Source organism: Saimiri boliviensis, chromosome 10 (assembly GCF_048565385.1).
Source record: "Saimiri boliviensis isolate mSaiBol1 chromosome 10, mSaiBol1.pri, whole genome shotgun sequence".
NCBI lineage: Eukaryota > Metazoa > Chordata > Mammalia > Primates > Cebidae > Saimiri > Saimiri boliviensis.
This window is the reverse complement of record NC_133458.1, coordinates 6,264,208-6,291,960: the sequence shown is the minus strand read 5'-3', so window position 1 is coordinate 6,291,960 and position 27,753 is coordinate 6,264,208. Positions and strand designations below refer to the sequence as shown.

At 45.5% G+C, this 27,753-nt stretch overlaps 1 protein-coding gene across 7 annotated transcripts in view; it reads left to right on the top strand.

The window, feature by feature from the left end:
* The window catches only part of ACTR3B (actin related protein 3B), a 103,940-nt gene that overhangs the window by 68,121 nt on the left and 8,066 nt on the right, over window positions 1-27,753 (top strand). For all 7 annotated transcript variants that reach the window (XM_074378866.1, XM_074378868.1, XM_074378870.1 and 4 more), the window contains 2 exons: window positions 112-285; window positions 1,782-1,874. In XM_074378866.1, coding sequence (XP_074234967.1) covers window positions 112-285; window positions 1,782-1,874 — 267 coding nt within the window. The remainder of the gene's footprint in view (window positions 1-111; window positions 286-1,781; window positions 1,875-27,753) is intronic.

Sequence of the window (27,753 nt, the reverse complement as noted above, 5' to 3'; positions counted from 1 at the left end):
AGATCTGATTCCAGGGGTGTGCTTACTGCCTGGGGTTCCTGGTTATTTGTCTGAGGGCAGAGACACTGGGCAGTTGTTAATGCCTGGCAACGTCTTTGTATGTGTATGCAGGAGAAATACTGTTACATTTGCCCTGATATAGTCAAGGAGTTTGCCAAGTATGATGTGGATCCCCGGAAGTGGATCAAACAGTACACGGGCATTAATGCGATCAACCAGAAGAAGTTCGTTATAGACGTTGGTTATGAAAGGTTCCTGGGACCTGAAATATTCTTTCATCCAGAGGTAAGATGTTTCTTTTTTTGTGTGCCGAAGTGTGTGGATGGAGCGATACTGCCACCCAGAGTGCAGAAAGAGTGGTTCCCAGGAAAGGGCCCGCGAGCAGGGTGACTGCCATTCGGTCTTCTCCCTGTGTCCCCCGCACAGATTGTCTGCTTGACAGATTGTTCAGTTTGCCTCTTCATAGACTTGGTTATCTGCTTTAATAGTAAAGGATGGGTTTTACCAGGTATAGGAAGACGTTCAGGAGCAGTAGAAGATGATAGAATTGAAAGTAATCTCCAAAGGTTGTGGGTGGTCACATGCTAGTATTACAAGTAGCTAATCTCAAGGACTATATGGAGGTTGCCTGTGCATAAGAGTGGGATAATCTATAACCTTTTTGTCTTTGGTGATTGCCCTTCCTAACTTCTAATTTTAACCCTGGACAGTGGGTCCTGCTCTGTTCCCTGCTGCAGGTTAGGTAAAGCTTCTGTCTAAGGCCAGCATTTCTGTTATTTAGATGATCTTATGAATTAGAAATGTTAATTTTAACTAGCAGTCATAAGGAATTATTAGTACTTTTGCAGAAAGCAGTAATTAAGAGGCACATTTTAAGATTTACATATAATGCATTTTATTTATATTTTGGTATATTTTCCTGGCTAATTCAGTTTCTATTCAGAAGGTAGGTTATAAACTGCTTCTTATTTTTAGATGTGTGTGTGACTATTTTGTACAGAGAAACAGCACAGAATGTATACCTCACTAGTAATCTGATGAATAAAATAATAACTGTGATAATCTAGTGAATGCTCACTTTTAATAGTATTGATTTAAAATGTGTCAAATGTCCAGAGAACAGCTGGTGAGCACCTTAATGTCTTCCTCCTTCCTCTGAGATGGCACTTGAAGTTTTCCTTGATTTTTAAAATATTTCAAAGGAAATGTAATTGAGCCGAATTAGTTATACTTTAGCTTATTTAACTTACAGAATTGAATCTAAGGCTTTGTATTAAATAACATGATTATCATGTGGCTCGTTTCATTTTAAACAAACACTTCTCATTGAACAAAACATTTCCCCCATCTTCTAGACCAAGTTTAATTAATTTTTCATTGAACCTGTTTCTTTTTTCCTTATATCCTAATTTTCTCCTAACACTATTGTCAAATGATATACACTCATGTTTCCTGCTGCACTTCACACAGATCATGCACATGCTTCCCACTTCTCTTATTAGGCTGAGTCACTGTGTATTCATGATGTGGGGATGGTCTGTCTTTGTTATTGCTGGATATTTTTTCTTCACTAAGTCCACACATTTCACCTCAGGAGGAGAAATTTGTCATCAGCACCCCACGCACACATAGTCACGTGGGACTCATTTGACATAGCCTTCATTCCAATGTGAATTGTTTGTTTTAATAAATTGTGTATTTGTTAAAGTTACTTTACAGAAGTTTTCATGTTCTATTTGAGAGAAATGTGTAATGTTTCTTTATATTGATACACAATTCAGTTTGCCAACCCAGACTTCATGGAATCCATCTCGGATGTTGTTGATGAAGTAATACAGAACTGCCCCATCGATGTGCGGCGTCCACTGTATAAGGTATAAGCTGCCTGGGTAAGGTACTTCCATCTCATTCCACAGCTAAAGGCCCATAATTCTTAGAAGAGGGTATTACTGTCTATTACTAGTAGATGTTCCTATTTTACCTTCTGTTTTATAGGATTTATTCAAGACAGTATAATTATAAGAGAAAACGGAAAATGACTCAATTAACTAGAAGTTTTTTTTTTTTTTTTTGAGATGGAGTCTTGCTCTGTCGCCGAGGCTGGAGTACAGTGGAGAGATCTTGGCTTACTACAACCTCCACCTCCTGAGTTTAAGCAATTCTCCTGCCTCAGCCTCCTGAGTAGCTAGCTGGGACAATACACGCATGTTGCTATGCCTGGATAAATTTTTTTTTTTAATTTTTATTTTAGTAGAGACAGGGTTTCACCATGTTGCCCAGGCTGGTCTTGAACTCCTGAGCTCAGGCAATCCACCCGCCTTGGCCGCCCAAAGTGTTGGAATTATAGGCGTGAGCCACTGCACCTGGCCAACTAGAAGTATTTAAGTATTGTAAACATATTTTCTGACAAGATATATTTTAAGCTGGACAGTTTCAGCCACACATATTGATTGAAAGTAAGAGTGATACCCTCCCCCATGCTGCCTGTAAGCTCCATTGGTTTTGTTTCATGCATATTTGGGTTTAGTGCAGATGTGCTGTTGTCAGATAGAAGTAGAGCCCAAAATGGGACAGTTAAACAGAATATGCTCATGTATTTTTTTTCAGAGTTCTTTGATTGCAGGGAATTTTGAAACCTGGAATGAGAAAAATCTAGTCTATTTGATTATTGAGTAAAAAGAAATCTCACTGACAGCCAGAGATTGTGAGCAGAAGGAGATGGCCATTTAGGCTTCCTTCATCTTTAATTAATTAACCTTTGCTTGAGTGAGTCATGCCAGCAGCTCTCACTGTCATGACTTCACTCACCTTATTCAGACTTAGGTAGCTGAATTGTAAAGAGGAGGGAATCAGGCTCAACAGAGAGCATCAGTATTACTTCACCTGTACCCTGGAATACTATATAGCTTTATAAAAGATTAGGTGACTCAATATAAATTCACATGAAAAGATAGCTACAGTTATATATTAAGTAAAAAAGCAACTTGTAAAATTTACATATATTTCATTTTATATAAAATATAGTTTGCGTGGTTTTTGAATTATGTATGCTAAACTCTTAAATATCTTTGGGGTGGAATGATGGATAACTTTTACTTTCTTTTTTGTGTGTTTTAAAGTTTGAAATTTTATTGTTAAAATTTTTTTCTGTTTAGGTAACTTTTGTGGTTGTAAACGAATTATAGGTCAGTTTTTACTGCATATTTTAAAATACTTTTCTAATAAAAAGTACAAAGAAAGGGAAACTGAAAAGAGACTGGGGTATGAAAGTTAAGAAAGATAGCATGTTACGTCCTCTCCACTTCTTAAATCCTGCCTGACATTAACTGGGTCTTCTCATCAGTGAAAGCAAGCACCAGGCGAGCACTGTTCAATCTTAATCCCATCATAAAGCAGAGGAAACTGCCAGCAGTTAAAGATTGCTCCTGATGGGGTGGAAATTTTCTTGTTTGACAGTTTACTTCCCTGGACTTCACAGAAGTTTTGGAGTAGCAGTGGTCTCGGAGACCATGTGGATGGAGCCCCTTATTTAGTAGATAATGACACTGAGCCCTAGAGTTGGGGAAAAGGTGGCGAAAGATACCTGGGTTACGTGCTGGTGAGATCACAAGGCTGCAGAGTAGCATGGTTGCCTTTTAAGTCAATTTTCCATGTCTTTGAAAACTCATGCTTTTCCCACCATATCACACTGAAAATTATGTGAAATGTGGAGGGAAGAGGATTCTTCCTTTTGTCGCCCACGCTGGAGTGCAGTGGCATCATCACAGCTTACTGCAGCCTCAACCTCTCAGGCTCAAGCGATCCTCCTGCTTCAGCATCACAGGCACATGCCACCGCAGCCAGCAATATTATTCTTCAAAGAGGGAAACCCTGTCCCTGACCACTTTGTCACCAGGATAATCATTTCTTCTCTGTGGCTTTCAGGAGGGTACAGCTTGGCCCTGGCTGTCAAGTTTGTGCAGAATAAATCCTGTCCTCCATCAGCCATCTTGGTTTTTTGTATAGGACCTCTCCAGTGTTACGACTGCCTTGCAAGTGATTTGAAATTCAAGTAGGGTTGAGAGGTGGAAGGACTGAATGTCCTAGTGTTGGCCATGCTTCCTCCTTTGTCATGTAGCTGAGCTGTGTACCCCGTGGAGGGAAATGAGAGACACGAAGGAGACCACCTCCTTTGCCACCTTTCTAAGTTACAGTCAGAGTAGACCAGAATATGTTAACTGGAAAAATTAAGCCAGAATCTCAATGTTTAGCCGCAGAGGTTTATTTCTTTGCACGTGGTTCCTAGCTGGTGTGGTCAGCAGTAGGCTCTGCCACTATGTTGTGGCTGCCCTTCTGGAACACATCACCATTCAGCTGGCGGCCTGCTCCACCCCTCCTCCATGGCTGTCATGTGGTCCAGCCTCCCACCAGCACTGGAAGCCACGAGGGTAGTGTTTGGTGGGCACCACTGCCTCTCCCATAGCCCCCGAGAAAGGGGCCTCCTTCTAAAGTATTGATGACTAGATAGAAGCTTAATATTGAGGCTTAAGAATGCCCATTTCAGCCGGGCGCGGTGGCTCAAGCCTGTATTCCCAGCACTTTGGGAGGCCGAGGCGGGTGGATCACAAGGTCGAGAGATCGAGACCAACCTGTTCAACATGGTGAAACCCCGTCTCTACTAAAATACTAAAAATTAGCTGGGCATGGTGGCACGTGCCTGTAATCCCAGCTACTCAGGAGGCTGAGGCAGGAGAATTGCCTGAACCCAGGAGGCGGAGGTTGCGGTGAGCCGAGATCGCGCCATTGCACTCCAGCCTGGGCAACAAGAGCGAAACTCCGTCTCAAAAAAAAAAAAGAAAAAAAAAAAAAAAAAAGAATGCCCATTTCTGTGCGTTAGCCTGCCAGGTAACAGCTGATGTAGTGTTTTTTTTCCCCTGTGGTGATATCAGACCAGGAGTTGGCCAACTTTTTCTGTAAAGGGCCAGATGGTGAATCATTTTGGCTCTGCAAGCCGTATGGTCTGTGCTGCATTTATTCAATTCTGCCAGAGCAGCCGAAGACCGTGTTGAACAACTAGGCGTGGCTGGTTCCTATAAAGTTTTATTTACAAAAGCTGGAGAGAGCCTGTTGGAGACATGTAAGGAGTTCCTTATGAGAGCCTCATTCTAATACTGTCCGGGTCGGCCTGGGGTCATCACCTGCGGACTCCCCTCGGGCTGTGCGTGTCGAGGCACGGCCTTTGCTAGTTCCTCAGGAGTTCCTTGCTGTGTTTAGGAAAGACTGTCGGGGGGTCACTGCGGAGCTCTGCTCACAGCTCAGGGTGGAGTCACACACGGCTGGCCAGGGCTTCTGCTGACTCGGTTTCTGGAAGCTCTCAGCACCCCCAGATGGACTCTCACTGTGTGGGATGGGGGAGGGTCCTTCCAGAAGCAGCCTCTTGGAGCAGTGAAGCCGCACTGCCAGGGTTTGCTCCTGCTCAGTGCACTGCCTCCTCTGCTCCCTTCTCTAACTCCTTCTACTCCTAAGTGCCCTAAAAGCATCGTCTGTGGCAGCAAATGCACAGATCTGTAGGTTTGTGGGTTTTTAAAAATAATTCTAAAACACTCTTCTGGTTAGAAGACATGCTACAGATACTTCTGGTTAGAAGACATGCTACAGATACGCACAGTCGCCTTTCTCTGACAGCTGAGCATCCCTGTGTCCTAGGGGTGTACTTTTCCTCTTTGTCTTACTATGCCTCGTCCTTCCCTTCTCTCTCCTTGATGTTGCTTCCCACATGCTGGGCCACTCTTGCCGGGTGGGACGCCCTCTCTCCAGGAGCGATGGGGCCGATTCCTGACCTCAGCTGCCTGGTTCCACAGCTTCTTTGGGCAGCTGTGCTGGCCACATTGACCAGCAGAGTGGGTGCCCTGAAGATGTGCCTTTGTCGTCAGAGGAGGTGGTTGCTCTCCCTCTGCCACACCTGCGCCTCGAGGTGCTCGACTGGACCAGTGGGGCGGGGCTGTTTATATTTCCTGGACCGTTTTTGGGATTGAGCACTGTGAAGCAAGTAGGAGGTGCACACTTCAGCTTCTGCTGAAACCCTCCTGGCCACTGCGTTAACATGTTACTCAGAATGACAGACGAGGAGAGGACAGGAACATAGAGAGTGAGAATGAAAGATGGTTTGGAAAATTTAGAATCTTTTTTCCCCCCAGCTTTATTGAAATATAATTTTTAATTTTTATGAATACTTAGTAGGTATATTATTGAGGTATATTGACAAGTAAAATGTGTGTGTGTGTATATAGATGTGTGTATATATATATATATATATATATACACACACATATATATAAACTTTAAGAGTAGGAAAATTGTGTAGATTTAAGGTACACAGTGTGATGATTTGGTACAGTATATACATCGAGGAATGTTTACCACAATCAAGTTAATGCAGACATCCATCACCACACACAGCTACCTTTTTAAATGCGAGCAGTGAGAATGTGTAAGGTTACTCTCTGAGCAGATTTCCACCACACTGTACACACTTCTCGCTGTATTCAGCATGCTGTGATTAGGCCTGCAGAGCTAGCCTATCTTCTTTTTTTTTTTTTTTTTTGAGATGGAGTTTCACTCTTGTTACCCAGGCTGGAGTGCAATGGCACGATCTCGGCTCACCGCAACCTCCGCCTCCTGGGTTCAGGCAATTCTCCTGCTGCAGCCTCCTGAGTAGCTGGGACTACAGGCCGCACCACCATGCCCAGCTAATTTTTTGTATTTTTAGTAGAGATGGGGTTTCAGCATGTTGACCAGGATGGTCTCGATCTCTTGACCTTGTGATCCACCTGCCTCGGCCTCCCATAGTGCTGGGATTACAGGCTTGAGCCACCGCGCTTGGCCTGAGCTAGCCCATCTTCTAACAAACTTCTAAGTTTGTTCCCTTTGACCAGCATCCCCCTACTCTGCAGTGCCTGGTCACTACCATTCTACTCTCTGCTTCTATGAGTTTGACTAAAAATTCAGAATCTTTAAACAAGCAAAACAGTATTTTTAGATGAAAGTAGCCATCATCTGTCTGATTTTTATTTCAGTCTGACTTGTAGATGAGAAGGGTATTTAATCTGTTTTATCTGTTCCGCCCCCAGGAATGACAGGATCGGGGGCCTGGGGGAAGCCTCTGTGTGAGAGCAGGTGAAAACAAGCTTCACCCACCCTCTTCATCCAGGAGCTGTAAAGTAGACCAGAGTCTGGGTCCCACCCTTGGGGATTCTGATGTCATTGGGCTTGGGCTGAGGGGAGCCTGGGCACCTGGGTCTTAAAAGCTTTCCAGGTGACTGTAATGTGCAGCCAACCTGAGAACCACCGTCAGCACCAGCCCACTCCTATATCCGCCAGTGTTTAGTAACTTGAACGCTTTACTTGAGGGGGAAGCCAATTTGAATTGCTTTGTCATGTGATAGATGTCTTTCTACTTAGTTCTATTCAGGAGGTACTTGAGTACCTGTAGTACAAGATACTATTGTTAAATTAGGGGATTTAAGTATGTACGAGATATGGTTCTCGTCTTCAAGAGCTTATAAAGAAGCTAAAAATACTGAAATAACTCTAATGGGAACCACTACAAACCAAATGTCATTAAAGTGAATCATGCAAATTATGGTAATCGAGAGAAGGGGCAGATTGCATTTAATTAGAGGGGATCAAGAATGGCTTTGAGAAGCTGCCATCTGAGCTGAGTCTGAGAGCTTGGCCTGCAGAGCTGGGGTGGGTGGACCGGCCAGGTGGAGGGAAGATAATGAGCGCAGATAGAAGGAGAGTGGGCAGATGCTTGAGGTGCTTGTGTTGGGCACAGCCTACGGCAGAGGGGAGGGTAGTGGGAAGCAGACCTCGGAGGGAGACTGGGGCCCGCAATAAAATATCTTTAACCTGCTCCAGCAGTGGGTTGGGAGTTTAAAAATTCCTCTTCATGAAGTTGGTGAAGCAGATGTGAATACATCTTGATATAGCAAAGGGACTAATTTTTCTGTAACAAATTGCTTGAAATGAGTATATATATATAATAATTATGCTAATGCCTTTTAAACTAGAGAAGCATGTTGCAGAGTAAATGAGTTTTTTATATATATATATATATATATATATATATATACGTTTTATTCTTATTTAGAAACAGAGTCTTGCTCTGTCACCCACGCTGAAGTGCAGTGATGTGATCACAACTCACTGCAGGCTCCACCTCCTGGGCTCAGTCCTCCCACCTCAGCCCCCCTGGAACTACAGGCATGGGCTACCACATGCAGCTAACTAAAAATATTTTTTTTGTGGAGTTGAGGTTTTGCTCTGTTGCCCAGGCTGGTCTTAAACTCCTGGCCTCAAGCCGTCATCTTGCCTCAGCCCCTCAAAGTGCTGGGATTATAGGTGTGAACCCTGCGCTGGCTCTATTATTAGTTTTTAATGTTGAGTATGTTTAAATACCTTTAATATTTGAAGAGAGAAAGTCAGAAAAAAATACATATCATTGGTTTTTAATCGTTTTTCAAATAGGTCTTTTATTCAGATGAAGTCCTGGTTGAAGTGTAATATGTGAACAAATAAAAAGGTAGCTGCTCTGGTGTGGTCACGGTAGTAGGCAGGGAAGGTTCTAGAGCTCTGTTCTTTTAGCCCCAGTTCCACACTAATATCCCTCATCACTTCTTTTCATGCTTCCTGTTGATACATCCCAAAACGGCAGTCTTGTCTTACCGGGAAGGGAAGGCTGATGTTAACGACTGGAAATTGGACACTGACTTGCCCAACTCAGAGAAACATGAAGACGCCTGTTGCTGTGGGAGGCTGCTGGAGAGGTAGATGGTGGAGCTCTGCTGCTCTGGCAACATCCAATCATATCATGAGCACTCGCAGAGCGCCAGGCTACACTGCAGGCGCTAAGCAGCTGGGGTGTGTCAGGCCTGTGCTGGGAGAGCCATGGGGGCCTGGGCTGGGCGTCTTTGTAGACAGGCGTGTGAAGATCCGGGTCTGTGCTCTCCAGTGGTGCTAGATGGTGATGGCAGTATCTGCCTCTGTGCTGCCCAGGATGGCCACTGAGCCCTTGAAATGTGACTGGTGCTGCTGAGGAACAACGCTTTAAACTTGGTTTAACTATGAATTAGAACTTGTCTTATGTGGTTAACAGCTACTCTGTGGGACAGCTCAGATCGGAGTGAAGGCTGATATGACTTGGTCAGAGCAGGGAATGCAGCATGGGAGGGAAGGATTTTTCAGGCAGTGGGATCTGTGTGCGGCACTGGGGTGAAGGAAAGTAGTGTGAGCCTGTGGGTCTGGAGGGAATTGGGTCTCCTTGGACCTCAAATTTGAAGATGGGAATGGGGAGTGTGAGGCCTGGGATGTGCTTGGGGCCAGACTACACAGGGCCTAGGGGGAGGGCACGGGGGCCACCATTACCAACTGGGGCTCCAAGGAAAGACGGGCATACCCACCTGGAGGGACCTCACGTGGAGTTAGATTTTATCTTGAGGGCACTGACGATTCTATGCAGAATGTGATGTGACCCAACTTCAGTTCCAGAAAAGTGCTTGGGCTGCACCAGGGGACATGGATTGGAGACGGGGTTAGGATTCAAGAAGACCAGGCAGAAGGCCACTATAGAACCACGGGGAGGCAGGACAGCACTGGATTGGGAAGTGGCTGTAGGTGGCACGTGGAGGAAGCAGGGAGAGGAGAGAGGCTCCAGAGCATAGGCGAGAGCTTGACAAGTGGGAGGAAAAGGGAGGAAAAGGTTCAGGGTTCTTGCTTGCATATCTAGGAGGGTGGGGGTGTCATTTACCAGCAGAGGAGACACAGCGGCAGGGAGCCCTTTTCAGGCAGCGGAAGACTAGGTCTAGGCTGGTGGAGATGCTGAGTTGCATATGTAGGCTGGAGGCTTTGCGGGTCCAGGCCAGACACAGAGATTTGAGGACCGTCGGTGTGCTAATAGAAATAAATGATCTGCAGATGGATGTCATCGAAGGAGAGCAGCAGGTGAGGACAAGATGGCCTTAGCCTGAACCAGCAGAAAGGTCAGGCTTTTAAGATGAGCAGAGAAAGGAGGCCAGAGATATTGTCAGTCAGGGCTCCTCAGAAACAGAACCAATAGCAGGTATCTCACTATCTCTATCTTTTTCTTTGAAGAGATGGGGTCTTGCTATGTTATCAGGCTGGTCTCATCATCAGTGCCTTCCTGGGCTCAAGTGGTCTGCTCATCTCAGCCTCCCAAAGTGATGGAATTACAGGTGTGAGCTACCACACCCGGCCACTATCTCTATCTTTATCTCTATATTATCTATAAAATTTATTTTAAGGAATTGGCTTGCTTTCAGGCTGGCAAGTTCAACATTTGTAGGAAGGCTGGCAAGCTGGAAACTCAGGCAGAATTCCTTCTCGGGGAAGTCTCAGTTTTTGTCTTGAGACCTTCAGCTGAGGCCCAGCCACATTAGAGAAGGTAATCTTTCCTTAATGTTGATGACATCCGCAAAATACCCTCACAGCAACCCCTCGGTTAGTGTCTGGTTAAATCACTGGGTGCAGTGCCCTGCCCAAGTGGCCACACAGAATTAACAGTCACAGAAGTCAAGAAAGAGTTGTCTGAGAAGAGAAGGAAAACTCTAGAAGCCAGGGGGCCCTTTAAGTGGCACTGAGAGGTCACACAGGATGAGAGTCAAGAGGTAGCCCTTGAGTTCACCATGCAGCAGTGAGCAGCCTTGTGAGAGGAGCTAGGTAGCGGCCAAATCACAGCAGTTGCAGGAAGGGTTGGTTATAGGAAAGATGTGTGGGTAGTCCTGGTAAGAAATTTGCCATTAGTTGTTATGTCCCTTCTCATCAGGCAGCTGTTTAGAGCTGGAACCAGAGACTTGCCTGGATTTCTCCTGGGACACTGTTGGGTATCATAATAGTTTTTTTTTTTAAATTTTTACTGCATTTTAGGTTTCGGGGTACATGTGAAGAACATGCAAGATTGTTGCATAGGTACACACATGGCAGCATGATTTCGTAATAGTTTATATTTTAGACGGTATGTTCAGACACCTCTGGGATTGCAGATTCTGGGTTCAGTTCGACAGTAAAAAGCTCCAGTTCCTAAGGAAGTAAAACTTTTAAAGAATGCAATATAGAAATAGCAGGGGCTTCTAACAGAGCTGTCTTCTTTTTCTTTTTTTTCTTTTTTCTTTTTTGGTATTATAACATTTATTAAAATAATGCTATGGGTTAATAGAAACAGCAAAGAACCAAAGAATTAAAATGCAAGCTATGTAAAATCCCAACTAAAACCCAAAGTGTCTAATGTATTCATTCATTAGCTAACTAAAAGCCCAAAAAAGACAAGACACCCAATATAATAAAGTACTGCAAAACAATTGGCAATTTTCAGTTATCAAAATGGATACAAAATGCAAAATCCACAGAGCTGTCTTCTTAACCTGTCGTGATCATGGGCAGCTAAATACCAGGGAGAGGGGAAAGCGTGCCTGTGAGCTGTTATGTTGCACCTGCAGTTACAGAGGACGGCTGATAGGTGGCACTGTGTGTCTGCAAAACCAGGTAAAGAAGAGAGCCTCTTAGTATTAAGGAAGGAGAATTTTTGTTATTTTTCATACTACATTAGATATTAAGAACTTGCTGTTAATATGGGTTTTATTTCCAACCTTTCTGACATAAATTTCAGGAGGTTAATGGGTTATGTGTGGTGTTTATAACGGTATGCGCTATGATATTCTTTTACCAGCGTAAAGACAAGGCCTTTCCATCTGCAGGGGTGGTTTAAAATGGAGACTTTTATTTGGCATCATGAAGTATACATTTATCCAGTCGACACAGTGAACGGAATAAATAAATAGCATCTGACACCGGGTGAGAAGTGAAAGGTGTACTGTAGAGACGGGGTTGGGGCCGATCAGAGGACCCGTGTTGTAACCACCCAGGTTTACCAAAGAAAACTTAGACTCTACAGATGAGCAGAGTGTATGATTTCCAATGCAAAATTCATGTTGAAATTAGAAAATTTAGATGCATAAAGCATATTTACAAAGCGGAAGTTACTCCTTTTGGATTCACTGTTTATGTTGTTACTTCATCTTTCCCTTTTCATGAACTGTGAATAGGTAGATCGATATATCCTGTTATATTTCTGTTTCATATGCTATGTATTAGTAGCATTATGTTGTGAGCACTTTCTTAAGTGACTGAAATTCTTTAAAAATCTGATTTGTAATGAGGCCTGATGCTTCATGCTATGTCTGTTTCAATACCAACTCTTTTTTCTGCATTTAGGTTTTTGATACTTTTCTAGCTTAGGTCAAGACAATTTTATTACCAAGATATGTGTATTTTTCTGGCCTAATCTGGCATACACAGGAGGCTGTAACTAATGGTGTGCTCTTCTAGTCGAATGATTGTGATTTGAGAATCTGCTGCCTTGAATGGGGCAGATACTTTCCAGCTAAAATGCTGACTTGGCTCAGCCGGTCTTTGAATGTGTTTGGATTTCCAGTCGCAGTTCTGCATGGGCTGTGGGAGGGAATGACAGTGGGCTGGTGTCAGGAAAGTGTCCAGAAGACTGCTGATCACTGGAACATAACCCAGGAGATTTGCTGATTTCTCACAGTGTATCAGAAGTGATAAGGGATCACTTTGTTTTCTGAATTAAATGGTTTTTTGGAATCAGTCATTTTGAATTTTGGCTTTTTTGGGAAGTGTTTTGAGCAGTATTATTTTTAGGTTGTCGTGGTTAAGAGCATAGGCTGCATGGCTAAGCCGCGTGGGTCTCCTCATGGGCCGAGCCATCCCAGCATCGTGACTGCACTCATCCCCAGCCTCTGTGTCCCCTGGCGCAGGATGGCCATGGTCTGAGTTCTCATAGGATTATTAGATCCTCCTTACAGAGGGTGAAGTATAGTGCTTGATCTGTGATAAAAGTTGTTACAGGTGTACCTTGGAGATTTTGTGGGTTCAGTTTCAGGCCATCCCAGTAACGTGAGTGGCACAATGAAGTGAGTCACACACATTTTTTGGTTTCCCAGTGCACCCGAAGGCTATTTGTACTATATTATGGTTGAAGTGTATCATAGTATGATTTATAAAAAACCAGTGTACCTTCCTTCATTTAAAAGATGTGTTATTGCTAAAAGATGCTGATACAGAGACATGAAGTGAGCGCGTGCGGTTGGGAAATGGCGCTGGCAGACCTGCTTGATGCAGTTTTCTCCAACCTTACGTCGGTAACAAACACACGGTCGGCCAAGTTCGAGAAAGCAAAGCACAAGAAAACAAGGTGCGCCTGTGTTTCCCGAGTAAATGTTATTCTTACTAATAACTAAGTACCGAATAAATGCCATGATTGGTTTTTTTTATAGTGCTCTCTTAATCCCATGGCCGTGAGCACGGGCTTTGGAGTCAGGCACATCTGCAGCTCCCTGGCTGTGTGGCTTTGGGCCAGTTACTTAGCTTCTGACTGCTGGTACTTTAATCTGAAAATGGGTAGTAACACCTGCTTCATCATGGGGAGGCAGGCGTAAGTGGCCAGTGACTGTGACAACATGTAACCAGCGCATGCTGAGCATGTTTCTCCTGTTATTACTGTTAATGCTGATGAGAAGTGGTGCACGAGCCCTGAGCCCTTACGTGCTATGACACAAGACCTGCAGAAATAAGATGCCCGGGGGCTGACGCCAGGTCGTGTAGAACAGACACATGATTGCGTGGGGAATCAGAAATAACATGAGAATACCAATTTAGTTTTGATTTAATTCAGAGAAAATGCTGCAGGTTTATTCCAACACAGTGGTTGTATGAAATACATTTTTGAATTGGTTCAGTTTGGGGAAGGGAGAACTTCCGTTTTGTGATTTTGTAGAGCAGTACCCAGACTCGATTTGACTCGCAGCAGGTTAGTGCGTTTTGAGTTTTCTCTTCTTGTTACAAGACACTAATGATATGTGTTATACATTATGAGAACATGCGGAGAGAAGCCGCTTTATCCAGGATGCAGAGTGGAAGGCTAGGCTTTGGCCCTGTGGAGGTGCGAGGTGAGATTCTGAGGCAGAGTGAGCAGGTGGCTGTGCTGTCCCTGCAGGACCCATTCATTCGTTTATTTCTGTTTTGTTTTATTTTATTTTATTTTTGAGACAGAGTTTCGCTCTTGTTGCCAAGGGTGGAGTGACATGGCGCAATCTTGGCACACTGCAACCTCCACTTCCTGGGTTCAAGTGATTCTATTCTCCTGCCTCAGCAGTAGCTGGGATTATAGGTATGCATCACCACATGCAGCTAATTTTTTTTTGTATTTTTAGTAGAGATGGAGTTTTACCGTGTTGGCCAGGCTGGCATTGAACTCCTGACCTCAGGAGATGCACCTGCCTTGGCCTCCCAAAGTGCTGGGATTATAGGCTTGAGCCACCGCGCCCAGCCTTCATTCATTTATTCACTGAGCACTATTTATAGGGGACCTACAGGATCAGCTGTGACCAAAACAGGAGACAAATCCCTGCCATTGTTAACGTGGCACTCTTGCGGGGGAAGGAGACACAGTAGTCAAGTGCATGAGTGAAATACATAGTGCGAGTGCCAAGGAGGAGAAATAGAGCAGAGGAGACAAGAGTCTGGGATTGGTGGGTGGTGAGGTTCAGCCTCCTCTAGCTAGTGAGGGAAGGCCTCCCGGAGCCAGTTGAGGAGGGGCTCCAGGCGGGAGTCTAGGGCGGAGCCTGTCTAGCAGTGAGGCCCTGAGGCAGGGGCAGGCAAGAGCAAGGATGGAGAGTGAGCAGAACTGCCAGGAGGTGGAGAGGGGCAGGGTGAGGGTGGGAGGCAGCGAGAGAACCTTGCCTCTCAGCCTGAGAGGGGCATTCCTGTGAGAGTCCTGGTCCCAGGCGGAAGGGTCGGGATACATGCTGTAGCTTTCTTGAGCTGTGTGGTCGCTGTCACAGGGATTCAGCTCTGTATCATGGCATGAAAGCTGCTGTAGACATGAACAGCTGAGCAGGGCTGTCTTCAAATAAAGCTTTATTATGGCTGCTGACACGTGGATTTTATGTACTGTCCATATGTCATGAAATACTGTTAGTCTGTTGATTTTTTTCCAACCTTTTAGCAGTGTAAACGTCAGTCTTAGCTCACGCCTTGCACTGAAGCAGGTGGTGGTCCAGGTGTGGCCCATGGGCCCAGTTGCTGCCTGAGCAGTGGGCCGCCTGGAAGCCCTGGGGCGTGTGTGCTGTGGGCAGGATTTGGCATAGAAGACTCTTGAGGGGCTTGAGGGTGGGACTGGCATCGATGGGATGTGTGTTGATGTGATGATCACGGCTGCTGTGTTGCAAGTAGATTCTGGGGCACAGCATGCAAGTAGGGAGCCTGTGAGGAGGCTGTTTCCGTAGACCGCAGGGCTTCACAGTGGAGGGTGTGAGGACAGTCAGGCTTTGGTTCCATTTCTACCAAATAGATTTTCTGAAGGAGTAAATGGCAAGGGACAGAGTGGAGCTGGACCTGGTACCTCTGGCTTCATCACCACGTGGAACCCAGGTAGGTCCAAGGCACAGTCATGGGTGCAAGTCCTTGAAGTGTCGACGCTCATCGCTTCTTCCAAAGACCTGCTGCAAGATCTTGTTGCTTAAAATATGAAGCTGTGAGTTACTGTCTCTTGTTAGAAAAGTCTTTTGATACTTTTGAATTTTGATAATTGCATTTCAGCATAATTGGTTTCCTTTGTAATCTGCTTATTTTATGCACTTAAAAATATTCTGGGAAGAGACTTACCGGCCTCCCCACTGTCCAAAAGGCACACTGCATGACCAGAGTCAGGACCTCCAGCCTCTCGGGAGGCCAAGCTGTCCCTGAGGATATCTGAGGACGTCTCTGCCCTGACTGCCCTGCATAGTACTCCTGCAGGTCTTCCCTCTCTCCCACTGCTCATTCCCTTCCCTGTGGGGTCTTTCCAGGGGGGCTAGAGCAAGTCATCATTTCTCCCTTCTTAAAAAGCCCTCTCTCGACGCCACTTCCTGTTCCACCTGCCGCAGCTATTCTTTGCCCCCTTCCTCTCCTCACGTCCTTGCTTCAGCACATTCCAGTCATGGCCTCTTCGCATGGCTTCCTCCCCATGGCCTGGCCCAGCTGCTCCTGTGTGTACGGTGGAGCCTGCTCATGGCCCACTCCTGGCCGGTCCTCAGGCCTCCACCCACCCGCCCTGTGGCACCTGTGGCTCCCTGGGTCCCTCGTCCCTGAAGCACGCTCCTGCTGGCCTGGAGGACAGCATGTGCCTGGTGTCCTGCCGGTCCCACTGCACTGTGGGCTCCTTCCCTGCCCCCCTTTCCCGTGGACTCGTCGGGACTCGGCCCTGGCCCTGTTCTCCTCCGTGTCTGCGTCTGCCCCCTTGTTGATGTCATCCAGTTCATTGAGTACTGTTTGTCTCTGATAACTCCAGAATCTGTATCTGTAGCCCAGACACCAGCCTCGTCCATCCAGTAGTCTTTCTATAACCATTGAGGTGTCAAATAGACCCTCAGATGCAATGGTGTGAGCGGAGCCCACCCTGTAAACCTGCTCCACCTCTCGTTAGCAGAGGCTCCAGCCTTTCAGTTAGTTATTTAGACCAGTAACTTTAGAATTGTCTTCTGGCCTCCATTTTTCTCTTTCACTGGACCTCATCCCTGTCAGTGAGTTCTGTTGGCTCCGTTCCCAAAACATACCTAGAAGCCACCATTTCTCATGACCAAATCCATTGCTGTCCTGGCCAAGCCCATCTCAGTTCTTGCTGGTATTACTGCAGTGGCCTCCTAAATGGTCTCCCCTTTTCCAACACAAGCCAGAGTGATGCTGTTACCATCTTAATTACCCTAAATCAGGTCAGTCCGAGGAAACCCCAGAGCCCTCTGCTCACCCAGACTTAAAGCTCATCCTGCCAGGGGCTACCAGGCCCTGTGTGATCTGGCCCTGTGACCTCACTGAACTCATCTCCTGCTCCTCCTGTCTGCCCCACTCCATGCCAGCCTGACTGGTTCCCTCCTTGCCGTGGCTTAGGCCCTTCTGCTACAAGGGCTTTTGTATCTGCTGCGCCTTCTGCCTGGAAAATTCTTCCCGGTGTGGCACACTTCCTCACTGCCTTCAAATACCGTCTTCTCGTGAGGCGCCCTGACCACCCTGTTTCAGACCGTACCTTGGCACTTTCCCCCACACCATTTTGCCCTGCCTTGCTTTGTTGTTTTCCCTGTAACATTTATCTCCTAATTTGCTACATATTTTACTTATTTATACTTAATAGTACTGTCTCCCTACCCAAAACGCATCTCAAGAGGGCAACCATTTTGATATGCAGACTCATTGCTGACCCGCAGTGCTCACAACACCCCTGGCCCGTGTGGCTGCTCAGTAAATGCTGCTGTACTGGCGAATGAGATGCACAGTGCACTATGGGGCCTGTGGGCTTTGCGCTCTCAGTGAGGAGTCAGGGAAGGAGGGGTTGCCAGGATCGCAAGGTGGTGAGCGGGGGCTTTCCAGGTGCTGAACATCCCCTAGAGATGCTCAGAGTCTGCAAGACCACAGAGATGTGGAGGCTGGAGGGCGGGGATGTGGGTTGGGGTGAAACCTGAGGGGCCTTTGTCTGCTGTCTGGGGAGTTTGACTTTAGATTTGAAGACCAACTCTGTAAGCTTACTGAAAGAAGTATTTCAAAAGATACACTCAGTAAATGTTTGTTAAGCTGCTAAAGTAAACAAACCTGGAGTTCAGAATCTTAGGAAGTCATGTTAAGCTAGGTGCAGGGGCTCACGCCTCTGTAATCCCATCACTTTGAGGGAGGCCAAGGCAGGAGGATTTCTTGAGCCCAGGAGTTCGAGACCAGCCTGGGGAATATAGGGAGACTCCATCTCTACAAAAAAAAAAAAAAAAAAAAAAAAAATTGCCAGTTGTGGTGGAATGTACCTGTGACCCCAGCTACTTGGGAGGCTGAGGTGGGAGGATCACTTGAGCCCAGAAGGTTGAGGCTGCAGTGAGCTGTGATTGCACCATTGCACTCCAGCCTTGACAATACAGGGAGACCCTGTTGCCAAAAAAAAAAAAAAAAAAAAAAAAAAAAAAGTCATGTTGCTCTTGCTGTATAAGCAGTGAAATAAAGTAGTGATATATGCTGTTTCATTCATTACTTTGAAAACAATATTAGATGAATAGGGCATTTAAAAATGTTTTGTCTGTGCTAGTTTGGCTGCTGACAGCTTTCTGTCTAGACTGTTGTATGGGATAATCTGCTGCTTTTCTAAAAGTAAAGGGGTTTGATTTTAGAATATTAAAATTTTATTATTTGTGACATCTTTTCTTAAAGACTCCCTTAGAAAAATGTTTACTTACTCTTCCTTGTGGAAATTGACTAAGAATGCAGGCCAGATGTGATGGCTCATGTGTGTAATCCTGCCACTTTAGGGGGCTGAGGCAGGAGGATTGCTTAAGACCAGGAGCTCGAAACCAGCCTAGTTAACATAGCAAGCCCCCATCTCTACAAAAGAAAAAACTAAAAAATTAGCTGGATGTGGTAGTATGCACCTGTAGTTCCAGCTACAGGTGGGAGGTTGAGGCAGGAGGATTGCTTGAGCCTGGAAGGTTGAGGCTGCAGGGCACTGGGATTGCACCATTGCACTCCACCTGGGTGACAGAGTGAGACCTTGTCTCAAAAAAAAAAAGCCCCCAAAATCGAAGAACAAAAAAGAAACCTATTAGGCTAAATGTTTATATTTCTGAGGTGCATAATTATTAGAATAAGCACTGTTACGTTACTTTGAGATGAAATGAAAAGAATAAATTTATTGGTAATTTCACTTCTCTCTTTTTTTCTGCTTTTTCCCCACTCTGAAGGTGAAACAAGCATAGGTAATAAAAAACCCAAAGCAAATGATGCCTGTAAGCCACATTTAAGCCATCAGAGTACATAAATCTGGATAATCCCTTAGGTTGAAAAATAATAAGCCCAGGCAACATTTTAATCCTCATAAAAGACGAGTTAGAAAACCAGTTTTACCTTGATGCAAGCAGGCTAGCTAAAGTTAGAGAAGGGGTACTAGGAAAATGAGTGGAGACAGTCTGTTTTCTCCTGATCCCGCCCCTCTGCTGCTCCGGGACATCTCCTTGTATTTAATCTCCCATCAAGACTCCTGAATACATTTTAGGAATGAGAGGCAGGCTCTCAACCATGTCATTTTCTCAGAGAAAATTGGATTGTGTATTGGTAATAACAGTACCTGTCACACTGAGAAATCGTTTGTTGTAGGCATGGCTGAGAAGCTTCAGACCCGCTTTGTTGAGATTTGTGCTTTAATTTATTTCTGTGTTTTCAAGCACCGGGAAAGGGATGCTTGGAAGGGATGGCAGTGTGAGGGGCTGGGAGGGCTGCAGAGTTGGATCTAGGGCTTTTTCCTTTTCCTCGTGTAGGAAAAAGAAAACACTTCTCTGTTTAGAATGGAAATAACTCTTCCATTAAAGTGTTTTCATTTAATCGGGGCGGGTAGGCTTTTGTAAAGCTGAATTTGTTAAGAAATGTTTTCCTTGGTTTCAGTTACTATAACACTTCATTTTTGATTTCCTGTTTGTCATATGCTGCATGGTTGGTGGTGGTAAGAATAGGTTCATTTCTCCTCCAAAGGGACTTTAAAAGTAGCAATACTTCCTCTAGTTCCCACTGCTTCGGACGCAGAGGTTTTTATAGCCGCACAGAGGTTTTTACAGCCACAGACCACTTTTTGCTCTATTAAGAGATGGTAAGTCATTTGACCTTGGATGGCCCTCAGGGTCAGAGTTCCGCCTCACTGCTTCAGAGTTTATTTCTGTTTGTCCTGGGGAGACATGCTGTGTTGATGGTGTTGTGTTCTGCTTGGGAGGAGGGTCCACATTATGAGAGGCTTGTTGTTGGATTTTGACATTTATCCAGAGGAGGGGTCCCAGAACAGCAAGAGGTCCTGAAGTGATGGCCTGTGAGACATGGTTGAGAGAAGTAGCATTGTTTGACTTGCGATTTGGCAGGGAGCAGTAGGCTGTCTTGGGATATTTGATGGGCAGCTGGCTGGAAGGTGAGCAGTGCCAAGGAAAGAGGGAGACCAGGGCCGATTTCAGCTCAGCGCAGGGAGAGCTACTTTACAGATTGTTTTATACAAGGTGGGGTCTGAATTCTGTGTCACGGAAAGGGAGGCAGTGTGGGCTGATGGTTAGAGTGCCGTGCTGAGTGCATGGGCTGAGGGGGATGGTGGCACTCACGTGTGGTGAGTGTGTGGCCTGCAGGTGTGGATGCCATGTGGCGGTGAGCTCCTAGACTGCCAGGTGTGTGTTCTGCTCTGCCTACCTACCGCTTGCTCAGTTGTGTGACTTTGGCAGGTTACTGGATCTCACTGTGCCTCGGCGTCCTTCTCGGCAGGACAGGGATAGGAGTAGAACCTGCTTTATCCCATTACTGGCAAGGTAAAAGGAGCTGGTGTGTGGAATTGCCTTCAGCTGAGTCAGGCAGGTAGTAAGCACTGTTGTTGTATTCCATGAAATGACTTCAAGTGATATCCTGGAATGGCGCTCCACATCCCACATCCAGGCCAGAGCGGCAGATTCCTCACCTGCTGCAGCCCCTAGCCCAGGCATCCCCAAACTTTTTACACAGGGGGCCAGTTCACTGTCCCTCAGACCGTTGGAGGGCCGCCACATAACTGTGCTCCTCTCACTGACCACCAAAGAGGTGCCCCTTCCTGAAGTGCGGCAGGGAGCTGGATAAATGGCCTCAGGGGGCCGCATGCGGCTCGCAGGCCATAGTTTGGGGATGCCTGCTCTAGCCGATTGACTCTTCTATTTTTAAAGTTCCCAGAGATTTTCCTGGTTTCCTTTGCTTTTTCCCCCTGAGCCACCTCTGCCTTTGGGGACTCCTGCACACCTCGGATTAGCTGCAGAGTAGCACACCACTTCCCCGGTGGCCCTCTTTGCGGGTGTGCAGGCACCTTTGGTTTTAGTGCTTGATGCTAACTAGGGCAGGGTTTCTTAGCCTGGGTGCTATTGACATTTTCCTTGTAGGATGTTTAAGCATCTCTGGCCTCTACCCAAAAAGTGTCAGTGACACCCACCCACCCTCACCCAGGCCTGACAATCAAAATAGTCTCCAGATGTTGCTTAATGTCCCCTGGAAGCACAGTTGTCCCTGACTGAGAACCTGGACACTAGGGAGAAACATCAGGAGGTTACCACAGTTCAAGGACTTCCCAGAAACTGTCAGTTATTGTTTCTGGTTCTTGAGTTACTTGCTGGAGTCTTTTTCCTGTACTGAACCCCCTTTATTCCAGAGGGTAGAGCGAATGAAATGCTCATCGTTCATTCCATGCTTACTGAGCGCTGTGTGCAGTGCCGGCTTCAGGGAGGAGTGGACAGACGGGGCGTAGACCTGACCCTGCTCAGGCCTCTGCGTGGCCCAGGGCGGAGAGGCTCAAGCAAGAGAACCCGCCATGCGTGTCACAGTCCTGCCTTTTCTGGGCCAGTGCTGACATCATTACCATCTAATTTCCTCAGAGACCTGTGAGCGGCCTGGTGATGTCTTCACAGATGAGGGCAGGGCAGCTCATGCGTAAGCGGGTTTGCTGCTTGCTTCAGGCCCCAGGGGAGTGTGAGGCCTTTTGGCGTTCCCACCTGGCTGCAGGGAGCCTTTGGGCATTCCCACTTGGCTGCAGGGAGCTGGCTGGGGTCAGATGGTGAAGGGCTTCAAACAGCTGTCAGGAAACCTGGATTTGGGGCCAGTACTGCTTTGCCTTTCTAAACTCCTGTCTTCTGCTGGGCTCTGCTCTCATCTGGTGTTCCTGTCAGGCTGACAGCTCCATAGAACCTATTGCTTAGCACTTGTATGTTCCTTTTAGACTGTATTTTACCCTCCAGTCTCCTTCTGGCAGGGTCCCCTTGTCCCCTGAAACTTCTGCTATTGGCTGCAGGGCATGGGGTGAGTTGCAGCCGGGAGTCAGTCCCATGGGTGGTGCAGGTGGCTTAGGGTGAGGCTGGTCAGGGGCTGCTGAAGTACGAGCCAGCTCCTTCCACCTTGTCCGTGGGAGGCACCATCCGGGGCAGCTCTGCTCTGGCCAGCCTCCCCAGGATGTGCCCACACTGGGACCTTTCTAACCCGGAGGCTGTTGTTCTTCTGTGTATAGAGCTCCAGTTCAGATCAGTAATTGTAGGCTGAAGGTCAATGTGATGAAAACAAGAGTACTTTGCAGCATTAGCTTAGAAACAGTATCTGGGCAGAGTTAGTGGAAGACATTTAGGATGGCAGCCTGTCTGGTGACACGTGTGCAGGAGATCTGACCATCTCTGTGTTGTTACAGATCTGGAACCTGCTGCATGTGTCACATCCGGGTAGACAGTGGACGTGGGGATGTATCTGCTGTTAGTTGTCATGTTCAGAAGCTCAGTCGGGAGCAAAACATGAGATAAAGCTGTTATTTGGTCTGGGACCCAGAGGCTCTTGCCTTCTCCTGGAGTTCTCTCTGAAGTGTGTCTGTGTGAAAGAGGATGTTTGCCAGTGAGGAGGAGTAGGGTTAGAGAGTGGGGGTGACAGGAGTGTCTGCAGAGGGCGGAAGGAGCAGGATGGACAGTTACTTTGGGGAGGAGTGAGTAGAGATCTAGGGCTGTTCCTTCTTGAATACTAAAGGCTGTGTTGAGATTACTGGTTCACACTGGAATTTCTGAACACAAAGAAAGGTGCGGAACTAGGGTGAGAGCTGAAGTTGGCATTTCGGAAAGGCCTCGAAGTACAGTGCATGTTGTTTTCCTGTTGTCCATAGCAACTATTGGGGATTAAATGTTAAAAATGTTAAAATAAAATTGGGTGACTTGGCTCAGTCTTCCATCCTCACCCTGTTACAGGACACTGAGAAAATGAAGAGTTAGAGACGGTGTACCTCGGCTGAACGTCTGCGCCCTCTCTAGGCTTCTTTCTTGCCATTTAAGTCTCAGACGCCACCTTTTCAGCAAGGTCTTTCCTGCTCTCTCAACTAGAGTGGCCCCTCGCCATCACTTTCTCTTCCGTTGCTGTTTTTAAAAGTTCGACTTTGAGGTACAATTTACATAGAGTAGAATGAACCCATTTTAAGTGTACGGCTTTAAAAGATTTGACAAGTTTGCATACTTATGTGATAGTCACCACAGTTAAGGTAAGAAGGGAACCATCACTTGCGGAAGTTCCTCGGGCCCTGCTCTAGGAAGGCCCCGATCTGCTATCACTGTAGAGGGGATTTGACTTTCCAGAGTTTCGTATACAGGAGTCCCTTCTTACCCATGGGGGATATGTCCCAAGACCCCCAGTGGATGGCTGAAAGTGTAGATGGTACCAAACCCTCTGTGTACTATGTTTTTTTCCCTGAATATATACATACTTTTGATGAAGTTTATAAATTAAGGCACAGGAAGAGATTAACAGCAATAACTAACAATAAAATGGAAGAGTTATAACAGTATGTTAGCATCACCACTCTTATGCTTTGGGGCTGTTAATAAAATGAGGGTTACCTGAACTCCAGCAGTGTGATGCCGCAGTAGTCCATCTGATCACCGGGGTGGCTGCTGAGTAACTCAGGGCACGTAGCATACACGGTGTGGACATGCTGGACAAAGAGATGACTCGTGCCCCAGGCAGGACAGAGTGGGACAGCTCCATATTTCATCATGCTTCTCAGAATGGTGCACAGTTTAAAACTTACAAAGTGTTTATTTCTGGAGTTTTCCATTTAATCTTTTCAGACTGAAAAGATTAAATGTGGTTGACCATGGGTAATTGACACCATGGACCGTGAACTGCAGACAATGGGGGCTGCTGGAAATGGAGTTGCTCCACGTGCTCTGTTTCTGGCTTCCTTCACTCAGCTGATGCTTTTGAGGCACACGTGCATGTCATCTGTCCTTTCTTAACTGCTGGGAGCACCTCAGCGAATGGCTGTGTCACAAGTCAGCCATCTCCTGCTGACGGACATTTGAGTTCTTTGGGCTATTACCAAAAGCCCTGCTACGGACATTTGGAAGTACACTCAGTGTTTGCTGGATATGTTTTATTCCCCTTGGGAAATACCTGGGAATGCAGTTGCTTTGTTGTATGGGAAGTGTGCGTAGTTTTCTCTTTATGGAAATTGCTCGACTTTTTCCAAAGTACTTCTAGCATCTTCCCAGTGTTCTTCTTAACCTGAATGTGGTGTGTGATGGATCTCAGCTGTACAGTCTGGATTACAGATGTTGTTGATGTTTTTCCCTGTACTTATTGGTCATTGGTATTTTTTTTTTGTGAAATGTCTATTTGAATCTTTTGCCCATTTTTTTTTTTTCTTTTGAGACGGAGTTTCGCTCTTGTTACCCAGGCTGGAGTGCAATGGCGCGATCTCGGCTCACCGCAACCTCCGCTTCCTGGGTTCAGGCAATTCTCTTGTCTCAGCCTCCCGAGTAGCTGGGATTACAGGCATGTGCCACCATGCCCAGCTAATTTTTTGTATTTTTAGTAGAGACGGGGTTTCACCATGTTGACCAGGATGGTCTCGATCTCTCGACCTCGTGATCCACCCTCCTCGGCCTCCCAAAGTGCTGGGATTACAGGCTTGAGCCACCGCGCCCGGCTTTTGCCCATTTTTAATTGATTTCTTCTTTATTGAGTTACAACTCAATAAGAATTCTTCAGCTATCCTGGATACAAATCCTTTGTCAGGTTTATGTGTTGCAGATGTTTTGTCTAGTCTGTGGCTTGTCTTTTCATTTTCTTAGTGGTGTCTTCTGAAGAACAGAAATGTATGGAAACTCATTTATCAACTTTTTTCTTTTTTGTTTCATGCTTTTTTATGTTCTAGCTAAGAAATTTTTGCCTACCACAAAATTACGAAGTTTTAAAAACTGGTTTTTAGAAGAAATTTTGTACTTTTAGCCCTTACATTTAAACAAGTGATAAATTTTGAATTAATTTGTGTATATTAAATGAAAAAGTAAATAAATGTTCATCCTCTCATTCCATGGATATCAATTTTTCCAACATAGTTTGTTGAAAAAGATGATTATTTCCCTATTGAAGTATCTTGGTGACTTTGTCCAAAATCATTTGACTGCATAGTCATAGCACTGTTTGTATGGTTATGTGATTACATGAAAGAAATGAATTTATATGCTACGCCTTTGAAGGCAACTCAAGATCATGTAATGCTTCTCAAGTATTATAATGAACATTTACTTTCATACCCTAGTGAATAATTTTTAAATTAAAAAACCTATTACAGAGACATGACAAGTAATTGCACAGTCTGACCCTGCACTGGACTCTGGACTGGAGAGAAAAAAATGCTGTAAAGAATATTAATAAGTCTAGTGACAAAATGGGAATAGGAACAGCAGATTAAAGTTTTGTATTAATGTTAAGTTTATGGAGTTGGCAGTTGCACTGCGGTAACGTAAAGGATGTTCTCAGTTTTAGTAAATACACACTAAAGTATTGAGTAGTAAAGGGCCATGATGCATATGAGTTACTGTCAGATGCTCCCTGCCCCCGTATGTGTGTGTGTGGGAGGGGATAGATTAAATGCATGCAAATGATAAAGAAAAACACTACTGTAAACGTTAACAGTAGGCAAATCTGAATAAAGAGTGTACTACTTGTGCTAAGCTTGAAATGTTTTCTAAATTAAAAAATTATTTTATTAATTTTTATTTTTTTGAGATGGAGTTTCGCTCCTGTTGCCCAGGTTGGAGTGTAATGGTGCGATTTTGGCTCACTACAGCCTCTGCCTCCTGGGTTCAGGTGATTCTTCTGCCTCAGCCTCCCAAGTAGCTGGGATTATAGGCATGTACCACCACACCCAGCTAATTCTGTATTTTTAGTAGAGACGGGGTTTCACCAAGGTGGTCAGGCTGGTCTCAAACTCTTGACCTCAGGTGATCCACCCTCCTTGGCCTCCCAAAGTGCTGGAATTACAGGCGTGATCCCAGCCTACCACGCCAGGCCTAAAAAAAACTCTTGCATTAATTTGTTGTCTTAATATTTGCCTTTTACATAAACGTAGAATTTAAATGTATTAAAATACATTAATAGTGATTTACAAATTCTCATTCTCTGAAATCCAGCTCCCAGTTTTGCTGGGTAAATTGGCCTGTTTGAAGTTTTCTAAGGATAAATTTTATCTGTCACTATCTTTTTTGTTACCTAGTTTGATTAGAGTGGTTAAAATTATTACAGAGCCTTCTGCACAAGAGCCCATGTATGTCTTAAGAAGGTGGAATTACTGTTCAGTTCAGGTATCACTCCAAGGATTTAATGTGAATCTGATTGTATGTTAAGTCTTCTTTTGTATTTGGTCTATTTTCTAACACCGCAAGGTCAACAGAAAGAGCCTGTAATGCCACCAGATACACATTATCTACTTCTAGGCCAGAAATCTGAGAGGATTTAGAGGAAATTAGTATAGCTGGTGATCTCTCATAACAGTGGTGCTTAGTTGACCTGGTCGGTGAGACCATCCCGTCCCCTTGCCATGTCCCAATGGGACCCTTGCTGTTTTATCCACCACTTGCAACTTGAGTGTCTTAATTGACTGAGTTTAGGGACTTTCGTTTTCTTAAACTCTAGCCATGCTTTGAAGTTTTTTTGTTTTTTGTTTTTGAGACAGAGTCTTACTCTGTTGCCCAGGCTGTAGTGCAGTGGCGTGATCTCGGCTCACTGCAGCTTCTGCCTCCTGGGTTCAAGTAATTCTCCTGCTTCAGCCTCCTGAGTAGCTGGGATTACAGGTGCCCGCACCGTGCCTGGCTAATTTTTGTATTATTAGTAGAGATGGGGTTTCACCATGTTGGTCAGGCTGGTCTTGAACTACTGACCTTGTGATCTGCACGCCTCAGCCTCCCAAAGTGCTAGGATTACAGGCGTGAGCCACCACGCCTGGCCGCGTTGAAGTTTTTGTATCCATTTATATACAATGTATGCCGGGTAACATCATACACATTATAACTTGGATTCACAGCACCCCTCAGGTAGTGTTTTCATTTTTTGCCCTTTTTTTCAAAGTCTGTCCTGTTTCAGATTCTTTTTGTTTGCTGAATACTTTCTGCGCTCATGATGCTTCTTTCTTGAGTTTTCTCCAGAAGCACCTTGATGGCACGGGCCGTCCTGAATATTTCCAGTATTCATGCAGTGCTGTCTTCAGGTTTCATTGTGTTGCCTAGTTTGAAAGTTTACCGTCTGTGGCTACGTTAACTGTGCCCATGCAGAGTGCTGACCGCGAGGTGCTCTGGTCTGTGCTGATCTAGACACTTGGGGCTCATGTGATATTTCACGGTGAGGAAGCAGGGATTAGAATTGCAAAGGAGCAGCGTGAATGAGGGCTGTTGGGCCCCTGTCTGTTGCTGGGTTGTGACCTCCCCTTACAGAATCTCCTGAGATGGATGCCACTCCTGAAGTGACTTGGCTCTGTTTTAGGGGCCTATGCGTGGGGTGGTGTGTGCAGTTCTCCCGGTGCTCTTGGCAAAAGCGGAGCACATGGGCACCTGAGGGACTGCCGTTGGCCAGGGCCATGCCTGCCTGAGACCCCGCTGAGAGCGCAGCACAGTCTTAGCTTCCACCTGCAGCTGTCTTCCTGGGCGTTTTCTTAAGTGAAACGATTTTTGTTTTACTTATTTTTAATGTAGGAAACAAATAGAACTGCTCTTTAGAAGAAAAATCTGAAATGAATGCATTTATAACATTGAAACGATTGTTTTAAAAATGCAGATCCTCAGAATGACAAACTATGTGTTTTAAAGTTTCCTGTTTACATTTCTTAATTTT